Below are 10,847 nucleotides of genomic sequence, written 5' to 3' on the forward strand. Positions count from 1 at the left end.
AAATGTCAACTAGGACACTTGTGTGAGTCAGATCGCATGAATCATAGTTGCAGCAGAAATAAACAGGGTAGGCTGGTGTGAAGGCTTCACGAGATGGTTCTCATATCTGCAGCATCGAACCAAGATGTAGCGATTTACCCCAAAACCGCATGTCAAAACATCTCTCTGAGTAATGTTTTGCAAATCACATGCGATTAAAAGCACCAGTACTTACAGATACATCATCAAAACCATGGCCTGTATATTCTATCAGCCAAACCAAGAGAATTAGTCTTTTTTGTTGATGTTTTACTTTTATTCATCTCAAAGTCAGAAAGTTTAGGTGCATAAGGCCTGTCAAAAAAATTGGCCATGGGAGGAAAAAACTAGAGTTTGTCACAGCTTTGATGGACAGAAGCGCTGAGCTCAGATAAAGTGGGCGTATTTTGATGCAAGATGTTTCTGTGAGTGTCTCTGTGGATTTGAGCAGTGACAACATGAAAAACTGCCCTCTCTGCTCTTGCCTAATGTCGTTCACTCTTAGAAAAACATTCTCTAGCCTTTAGGCCACAGCTAACACCCTGACCTAACAACCTGAGTCCTAAACCCTCAACCTTGTGATGCATAACCCAGCGCACTAACAACTCTGTGACAACTGTCATCAAGTTTTTCTCTTTGCTAGCCACTGTACATCACCACCTGGAGCAAAGAGGGTAATGGCCTGGCTCAAGGGCCCAGCAGTAGCAGCTTAGCAAACCTGGATATGAAACACAAAACCTTCTGATTGGATTTTTTTTATACAGCTCTAACCACTAAGCCACCACATTCTTCTTTTCACATATCCCACCAGATCTTAAGGGTCAGAGATGGTATGACACCTCTGGAGCAGAGAGGGTTAATGGCCTTGCTCAAGGACCCAGCAGTTTAGGAAACCTTGGTATCAAACCCACAACCATATGCATCACAGTGCACCAAACCCTGCCATCAAAGGGCCCAACAGTGGCAACTTGGCAAACCTAGGTATTAAACCCACAACCTCCTGATCAGATTTTATGCACAGCCCTCTAACCACTGAGCCACCACATTCCTCTCTTTGCATATCCCAGCTTAGAAAGTCATAGTCGGCGCTCAGCGTTAGCCATCGTACCATGCCCCTGGAGCAGACAGTGCCAGCAGTGGCAGCATGGGCATCAAACCCACAACCATGTGATCAATAACCCATTTTTTGTTACTTAACAAAAGCCTAGCACATATCCACAGTGCAAAAAGGGTTAAGGGCCTTGCTCAAGTGCCCAACAGCTTCAGCTTTCACAAACATGGGTATTGAACCCACAACCTTGTGACCCATATCCCAGTGCTCTCCAGGCCTACATGCAAACTAAGCTGCAAAAATAGCTCATTTTTTTAACATCACACCAACACACACAATTCAACAGAGCAAAAATGTTCAAGTGATTGCTCAAGTGCCCAACAGTGGCAGTTTAGCAAACATGGGCATTGAACCCACAACCTTGTGACCCATAACCCAGTGCAACTCCTAGTCCTACATCCAAACTAACACGCAAAAACAGCCTATTTTGTTATGTAGCATAAATCAACACATTTCCACACATCCACTAATCCACATTACACTTCTTCAGACTGCTTTGCTGTATCGGATGCAATCAGAATAGAGCTGATTTGCACGTTTGCATGTTTGCTAAGGTCTCTTTCAGTTGTTTTCAGGTGTGCTTTAGTTTTTGCAGATTTTGCACTTGAAGAGCCAGTTTTAATAATCAGCTGTGACACTGCCTGCCCTTGTGCATGTGTGAGCAAGAGCAAGAGCAAGGGCCTGCCTGCCTGAGTGGGAACTGCATCAGTCCAGCCCTCCCTCTTTTATATATATACACACACACACACACACACACACACACACGCCTGTCTGCTCAGTGATCAGCACCCGGGCTGTCCGGATGGTGCATAAGGAATTCAGGGAATTCATTTCATCCCATCTTTCTGAAACATCTGCATCTCCAGACTGGGATATCACTGAAGTGGATGGTAAGTCATAGCTCAGTGCTGCTGTTTGCATTCCTTCATGGAGATGATGTTGAACTTTTTCCGTTCCACCTTAAATGGTGCTGCAGTTACATGCTGGAGCCGGAGGCTCCAGCATGTAACTGCAGCACCATTTAAGGTGGAACGGAGAATTCCAACCAGAAGCCAAGTTCAACCTCCTCTCATAAAGCGAATTTAATGAGCGATGTATGACAGAACTGGGAGCACATCTAGGGCTCTTTTCTGACTAAATCTGCCCACAATCATGCCCTAAATCGCCGTGTTGCTCGTGTTTTTGCCCTCTGAAATGAGCCAGTCCTCTTGTTTTCTTTCGCATCACTGCAGAAGCTTCTGGAAGAGCAGCGGTGGCTCACTGAGATTGCAACGTTATTTAGAGACCTACATTGTCCACTTTTAGGCCATACAGATGTTTAATTGGTCACTTTAAGAAGCTTAAATCTCATAATTCCACATTTAATGTGGTCAATTTGCGCGTTTAATGACTGTTATCTGAGAAACTCGTGGCTGAAAGTGAAGCGTAATGTGTCGAATCTGAGAACCGGATTTGGTAGCTAGCTATATTTTGTTTATTTGGTTTTTAATTAGTTTTTATTTTATTAATTATTATTTTTTTATTTAATCCAGATACAAAAATTTGGGCAACAAACTACTTTCTATAGTTAATTGTCAACATTTAATCATTAGTCATTAAATTAATTACGTGAGTTGTTTGATGTTCATAATAAGTAAAACGTTTTATTTTTAACATTTGTACATTTTTGTTTGTATTTTAATAATACATAAAATGTCATAAATAGTTTTTTTAATTGTAAGTATAAATAATAAACATTTACATTTTCCTAGAACCTGTTTGAACCATTTTTTAACTAGAAAAGTTCGTAGATTTATTGAAAAAATAATATAATAATAATAATTCTAATAATAAATATTAAGCATCATGTTTTCGACCTCTCCAAAGTAAACATGCGTAGCTCTTATTTTGAAATTCATGGTCTGTGGACCGGATGTTATGTTCTTTTTGGCCCAGTGACGACAAAAGTGCCTCACTATGTGCTCTGACGTCACCAGCCGCGTGCGTCACGACCCTCAGCACCTCTGCAGAGGTTTCCTAAATGTCACATTTGGAGCACTGCGACGCTCCAGCATGGAGGCCGGGGGGGTGAAAAAAAAAAGGGAAGGAAGGGAAGAGCAAGGCAGAATAACAGTCCCTCAGTGCTGCTGTGCTCTTTAGTGTCACTCGGCTTGGTTTGTGCCGACCCGTCCAGAGACAATGGACCCTTTTGTGGCTGTGGCTCAGCTCGCGCCACAGGGCATGAGGCGGCGCGCATGTAAACAAACGGCAGCACAGCTTTGTTTACGCCAGCCATGAAGGAAAGAGCTGTTTCGGTTGAGTGAAGCAGCGGATATGGACTGACCAGCTCAGCAGAGTTCAGTCCGATCGTACAGAATAGCCGCTGTCGGGATATCTCTAAAAATGGGATATTCCTTACGCAGTAATGTATGAGAGGTTGTGCTGTGATGTGAGGGATTGACTGCAGCACACCCGTTTATTGTGTATTATTGTGATTATATCAAAGCTACACCTATTTATTACATTTTCAGACAACGAAGACTCGAAAACTGATTAACGAGAGAGTTATTAGGTCATTACGAGGGTCCGGCCCTGTTCACAGTAGCCATTAACATGCGTCTTCAGCCCACCGGTCACAGGGGACTGCCAAGAAGTGCACTGAAACCGATTTGGTATTGAAATCTGATACTTATCCGATATGCGGCGGTGCATCTCAGTCTGAACTGCAGATGGGAATTCATTAAACTTTTTATATCAGTCCAGCTCAACATTCGTCCTGAATGCACTCAGGAGCAAAAGTGGACATCGGCAGTGAGGGAGATTTTCAGTGGTTTTGATGAGGTGGAACATCAGCGCCACGCTTCAAACATAGTAAAGGGTCGTCCATCCAAACCAGCGCTGTGTAGCTGAGGGCATGCAGAGACAGACCTTCACTGTTCGTAAGGAAAACAATGTCGTTGGTTTTTTTTTTAGAAAAAATCAGACTGATCAGTTTTTTTGGGCCTGATATCAATCAGTGGATCACCGATACTGATCGAGGGTGGGGCTGAATGACACTGCTTCACACCTGCTACCAGTCAGAGGGGAGTGTGAGATGGTCGAGGCCTGCAGTTTGCTCTGTGCTCATTGGACTATGAGCTTCAGTTACCTCATAACTCCAGTGCAGAGCAAACCTCAGCTCTTAAACATGTCTTGGCTGATTCGGTGATCCAGTATGTTTGTGTTAAGTGTGAGAAGACTGTCTTTTCTTTTTTTTGGCCAAACGCGCATCAGCTCCTCCCAAGCCGTGAATGAATGGAGCTCAGTGTGTTAGAAGAGGAACAGCATTGTGGCCCTCCAGGACCTGAATTCACCCCGCTTGATTTCGGCCCCAGTGCTGGAACACAGTGTGTTGTTGCGTTAGTTAAGTGTTTCCCTGCTCTGACATGCTTAATTCCTCAGCTGTTTACACACACACACACACACACACACACACACACACACACACACACACACATACATACATGTTGAAACAGGTGTGTGGAGCAGGCAAACACAAAATGTGGAGCCTAATGAGTATCAAAACACCCTGCTAGAATCTAAGCACTGAGAAAATCCTGCTAGGGAAGAGCAGTGGGTATTTGGGATGTTGGGAATGTTGGGAATCTGGCAGCTGTTCTTTACACTGTGTTTACAATTTGGGATGAATGGACCAATAGAAATGCTCCAAAGTTACAAAAAAAAAAAAAAAAGGATTTTTACACTGACTTCCATTGAAGGCCAATGTGGAAGGAGGGTCTTTTCCTTCTCCTGTAAAGTTACCATTAACATCGGCCGAGACGTAAAGTTGTTCTTATTAATATTCCATACAGAACTGTGCAAAAACCAGGAAGACCATCCTTCATTTGTTTATACAGACATAGCCATGCACAATACAACTAGCAGTGAAATGCTTTGATAACTGTCCACTCACCTAAAGCAATAAGATAAAATAATATACAACTGAATGTATAAACTATAAAGATCAAAGCAAAATGAATGTCAAATAATAAAAAAAGATATATATATATATATATATATAATATAACTTACATTCACAAAATATACTAAATAAATAAATAAATATAATAAATCTTTTATTAATAAATAATTACTAATAATACATTTATTATTCATAAATAACAAAAAAAAATAACTAAACAGTTGGACTGTGTAGAGATGAGCATGGGCAGTGTAAAGTGCAAAAAAAGTGATTGTCCAACATAACGCTGTGCAATTGAGCAGGAGGCAATAAAGGATTATTATTATTATTATTTGTTGTTGTCGTTGCTTTATTTATTGTTATGATCAGGTGTCGACCAGAGGAGGAAGGGTTCCCCTTTTGAGTCTTGGTTCCTCTTAAAGTTTCCTCCCATTCCTTCCCATTGTTGCCACTAGTTTGCTCCAAATTGGCTCTGACCCGGATCTCTGTAAAGCTGCTTTGTGACAACATTTGTTGTAAAAAGTGCTATATAAATAATTTTTGATTGATTGATTGATTGATTTTAATTATTTAATTATAATGAGTTAATTTATTTATACTTTATTTTTGATATTTTACAGCTTTCGTATGTGTTTTACCTTATGTGTTCACCTACAGCTCTGATTACTGTTCTAGATACTTGTAAACTATATGAATTCATTAGTTTAATACTAAAATTATATATATATACTGAACAGTACAGTGTTTCTGACTGGGGCGTATCGCTCTCGCTCTTTCTCTGTTACAGAACGTCCGGTTGGGATTTTTGGGCACGTCTGACTGCCCACCCAGCTCCACTCAGGCCTAAACTCGACTGTTCAGCACAAATTCCCCAGGTGTGCTAACCTCAGAGGGTTATTGCCTCCCTACAGCCATCTCAGGAAACCATCCAGCTTCATCGAGGTCCACCCAGCCCAGCGCTGAAGGCAGGCAGACACACAGACACGCTAACAAACTCAAGCCATGGCGGAACCAGACCTGTCATCACCGTCTGATCCCTCGCTCCGCTCACCGCGCTCAACCTCCCATCCCCTCGCTTTCCCCTTCCTGAGGGAGGGCAGCCGAGTGTGGGAGAAAGCCGGAGAGCTGCCCAGCCCACTGCCCACCAAACGCACACGCACATACTCTGCGTAAGGCTCTCTCGCTCTTTCTCTCATTTCCAGAAAGTAGAGAAAACTACAGCTTCAGCTAACATTTAGAAAAGGAGATGCTAGTCTAATGTTGCTTAAAAAAACAGTGGACCGTCACCAATCGATCTTCATTTCGATGTGGTTTAGAACACTGTATGACTTTATTCTATACAAAACATAAAAAAAAAAAATATTTATAATTTCAAATAATATATAATATATAATATCAAATTGTAGCTTAAATATTTAAACAAGGTCAATATCTCTGAAGCAAATACATAAAAAAAGGCTGCCATGTATTTAGTTAGATGATATTGGTGACAGTCTAAGTCCAGTGTTTGTTAGCATTTTTAGCCTAGCATGTCCCATTGTAAACTGCAGAAGCACATGTCCGATAGCAAACGTGTCTTGGTTGATGAACTGTCTCTGAGGTCAGAGATCAATCACTTCAATAGATTTTTCACCAAACTATCGCTTTAAAGACCCTGTAACTCGCAGGATTCACAGACGTTCGTGAAAATGGACTGGGGTTTAAACTACTCAGACGTGGAATTGGGGATGGTGGAGGTGGAGAATATTGATTATCCAGCATCCTAACCTCAGTAATGTTCTTGTTGCTAAATGCAATCAAATCCTCACAGCAATGCTCCTCCGATATCTAGTAGAAAGCCTTCTTTCCTCCCTGGACAGTCGAGACAGTTACTCTAAGAAAAGCAGGATAAACACTTTTTTAATAAATCAAGACCCTTGATTTCAAAAGAAACAATAAACAAGCAGGTGTCCCAATACTTTTGTCTATATAATGTATGATCCAGTATTCCGAATATGAAGCAGTTGACCAATCTCACAATCAAAAACATGATCTCGTCTGACGTTGGCAAAGCCGAACCGCTAACTCAAGACCAATCGAGTGTCAGGTCTGTAGAACCAGTCCAGGCCCGCTGCACCAGTCACTAATTACTGTAATTAGCACTGCTTCTGAAACTCTTCCTCCCTCCTCCCCCGTCTGCAGCACGGTGCGGGCGACCTCAGGTCCCGTCTTCAAGGGCATGTGTAAGAACTTCTCGAGGTCACAGGGTCACGGCTACATCAGACCGGCCAATGGGGGAGAAGATATCTTCGTCCACATCTCAGAGTGAGTGACTGGTCTCTGGTTCTGTTTATACACTGTCTGTTTATACACGGCCTCCGGCTGAACTGAAATCAGTCTGTGTGACTCTGTTTGGGGTGAGGAATGCTCAGACATGACCCCACACTGATATTTTTTTTTTTTTACGGGGACAAGCAGAGGTTTAACACTGACAAAAAGCTGCTTAGCTTTTAGCCTAGCCCCCACTCACTTCCCCTTAAAACTAAATAAATAAATAAATAAATAAATAAAAATAAGAGAGCAGACAATGGAGACAAGAGATGGTAAAAGCTAGCTTTGGCATGTCTTTGCTTTTAGCCTAGCATGGATCCCCGGTTGCTTTCCTGGCTTTGCGCCATCACGCATTGAGTTTGAGTCAGTCTTCTGTGGCTGCTGGCACAGAAAATGCTGCGGTCACAAGGCCTGGTTCCTGCAGCAACTGTAGCACCCTGTATCCCCTGGACTAGCAAGACTAGCTGAGTTTCCAGCATCAGCACCATCATATTCTCCATATCTCACCTGCTTTGACTAGCGCTTTCTCCAGTGGGTGGGTTTATGAATTCATAAATTTCAAATTATGCTGAAATTCAAGCAACACAGACCAATATTGTACTTAACACTAGACACTCCAAATAAGATGAACAGACAAACTGACTACATCTCCCAGAATTCCAGTGGGAGAAATTCAGGGTAATCCTAGTCCAGTCTAAACATGTCTCCAGTGCTGGATCGCTAGTTACATCCCTAGGAGGATTTTCTTTATATACGTGTCTATATTGACATCCTGCCATGCTGTTTGTCCTGCAGTATCGAAGGGGAATACGTGCCCGTGGAAGGCGACGAGGTGACGTATAAAGTTTGCCCCATCCCACCCAAGAATCAGAAGTTCCAGGCCGTGGAGGTGATCATCACCCATCTGAACCCAGGAACGAAGCACGAGACCTGGTCCGGCCAGATTATCAGCTCCTAGGCTTCAGACTCGGGCCTGCTGCTCACACACAGGGCGGATCGTGGGTGGGCTTGGGCTTGGGCTGGAAGGGGGGTGTGTGTTTTTTTTTAATCTAGGGAAGACTGTAGGTGAAGAGAGGGAGCGAGGCAGGATTATGAATGTATTCAGCTGTGTTGGGTTTTCTTGTTTTATGTTAAAGGAAGCTGAGGACCTGGGCTGGAGGGGTCAGAGAGGTGGACAGCAGGTCATTTCATGGTTTCGAGGTGTTGCTAAGGGTGCAGGTTAGCTCCTGGCTGGTGAGTGGGAACAAAAAAAAGAGAGAGATAGAAAGATAGGAAAGAAAAAGGGAAGCATGGTCATACGGAGTAGACGTACATACAGAACTGTGAAAGAAAAAAAAAAGAAAAAGGAGCAGTGACTTATTTTCCTGAGCTACACATGTATGATCCAGACCCTTCTTTTAACTGTCTGCCTTTATTTATTTATTCAGAGATATATGTTTATTTATGTTTGATTGTTTGTTAGTGCTTTTTTTAGGGTATTGTTTGGAGAGGGTGGGGTTTAGGGGGTGGGTGGGGTTTATTCTGAATTCTGCACATTATGCTGGAATTCAAGCACCACAGACTAATATTGCACTTAAAACTTGACACCCCAAAAAAAAAAAAAAAAGATGTACTGCCAAACTGACTACAACTCCCAGGATTCCAATGGGAGCGATTCAGGTAAACCAAGCAGCATTTTGTAGTCCAATTTAAAAGCAGCAGATGGCCTAGCAAAATACTTCTACTGAACACTAAAGCTACTTCTACTGAAGTCCTTACCAGTGTCTTGTGCTGTTTTTCGTTGTGTTTACGATATTATGGCTTATTCATTATGTGGTAGTAACTCAAAATATTGGGAGTAGTAGGTGTATTACACATTTGGATGTTTTTTTGAGGTGGGGGGGCATTCTGTTCAATGTATGGTCATGGCTACATTTTAAAAAATGTAAAGTTAGACCAACTTAGAGTGTTTTTGTGACTAAACCTATCTAGTTTGATCAGCAGTACATACTGAGTTGAGCCTCAAAAACATCAGTAGATCTGCAGCTGAAACAGCTGATTAAATACTGTGTAAGATGTTCAGTCTTGGCTCCGCCCCGTGATTCTGTTTACTGTTTATTCTCATCTGCAGGGCCGAGCTTCCCCTATCATACCAGTCTCAGACTAGAAGACTTTTGACAATGGAGTGTTGAGGCCGTGCTGGACCTGCTCCTCACGCTTGAGCAGCAGTTAGACCGTAGGGCCGGTCTAGAGCTGTGAAATTACACTACATAAACAAGACAAGACAACCGTATTCACCATTAGTGTTGGACACAGATGGAATTTGGCCTCCACTTTTAACCCATTTATGCAGTGAACACACACGCTAGTGATCAGTGAGCACTGAGAGTGTGAAGGGCCTTGCTTAAGGGCCCGGGTATTGAACCCACAACCCTGTCATCAATAGCCTGGTGCTCTAACTGCTGAGCCACCACTGCCTGCACAGAACACACGTGTGATAGGAGGTGTTCGAACCTACAGATGGGAGTAAAAAGTAAACAGATTGAGGAGAGGTGGAGCTGTAGAGTAAACCTGTTACACAATAATAACAACAATATTTAAACAAACAAACAATATTTAATCAGCAGTTTCAGCTACAGCTCATTTACTAATGTTTTTAAGGCTGAACTCTGTATGTATGGTTGATTAAACTGAGACGCAAATGTTTGACTAAAACAAGATGAGTTTAAAAAATGAAATAAAACTAATTAAACTGTAATTAGTTACTTTATAATTCTAAGTTGGCCTGACTTCACATTTTGACAGTGTAGCTCTGCATGTGTTCAGAGTTCATCATGTAATTTTCTCAAACAAACTTTCTATGCATCTTTTCTATGCTTCAGTTTGTTTTGTTGGTGTTTCTTTGGTTCTGTTCGGGTACTTCTAAGAACTTGGATGAGAACTATTCTTTTTTTCTTTTCTTTTGTTTCTTTTTTCTTTCAAATTTCAGAGCACTTTTTCTCCGGTCAGATCACTGTGGCTGGTGTAAATGTCATTTCCTTGTGAACTTTGACAGTAATAAAAAAACTTTACTAGCCACCGACTTGTGACACGACTTCTATTCTATTTCTTCTATATAAGACAGAAAGTTACGGTCCTGAACTCTGATTGGTTGAGCAGCTTTCGAACCCACTGTAGGATACACTGTATATGCGAACCTGTGACCGCCTCACTACATCCGAATTCTGTTTTTTATTGTTTTTATTTGCTCAGGTCTAAATAAACCGGTAGGTAGGATAAGTTGATAGGCTTAAAGCAAAATGCAGAAAATACTTCCTGCAGAAGTGTAGGAAAGATATTTTTGATAGCGTTAATGACTGTATCAGGGTACTTATGAAGTCATAGAGGGGATCAGAAAGCCTTTTTTATTTAGATTTAAGTTTATTAGCAAGCAAATATTAACAGTAAGCTCAGATTGTATGAAGCACACGAGACAAAGAGAATTATCAT

At 41.9% G+C, this 10,847-nt stretch overlaps 1 protein-coding gene across 1 annotated transcript; it reads left to right on the top strand.

The window, feature by feature from the left end:
- The first annotated feature begins 1,873 nt into the window (after window positions 1-1,873).
- Window positions 1,874-10,436, top strand: csdc2b (cold shock domain containing C2, RNA binding b). The gene is made up of 4 exons (XM_072674550.1): window positions 1,874-2,019; window positions 5,857-6,238; window positions 7,251-7,373; window positions 8,175-10,436. Exons 2-4 carry the CDS (start codon window positions 6,072-6,074, stop codon window positions 8,335-8,337), a joined length of 453 nt encoding a protein of 150 aa, XP_072530651.1. The 5' UTR covers window positions 1,874-2,019; window positions 5,857-6,071; the 3' UTR covers window positions 8,338-10,436.
- Window positions 10,437-10,847: the final 411 nt, after the last annotated feature.

The sequence above is a fragment of the Salminus brasiliensis genome, chromosome 3, assembly GCF_030463535.1.
Source record: "Salminus brasiliensis chromosome 3, fSalBra1.hap2, whole genome shotgun sequence".
In the NCBI taxonomy this organism is placed as follows: domain Eukaryota; kingdom Metazoa; phylum Chordata; class Actinopteri; order Characiformes; family Bryconidae; genus Salminus; species Salminus brasiliensis.

Coding starts and splice junctions, on each gene's coding strand:
- csdc2b (XM_072674550.1), top strand. CDS start 6,072: ATGGCGGAACCAGACCTGTCATCACCGTCTGATCCCTCGCTCCGCTCA. Junction 6,239..7,250: donor CGCACACGCACATACTCTGC/GTAAGGCTCTCT, acceptor CCCCGTCTGCAG/CACGGTGCGGGCGACCTCAG. Junction 7,374..8,174: donor ATCTTCGTCCACATCTCAGA/GTGAGTGACTGG, acceptor TTTGTCCTGCAG/TATCGAAGGGGAATACGTGC.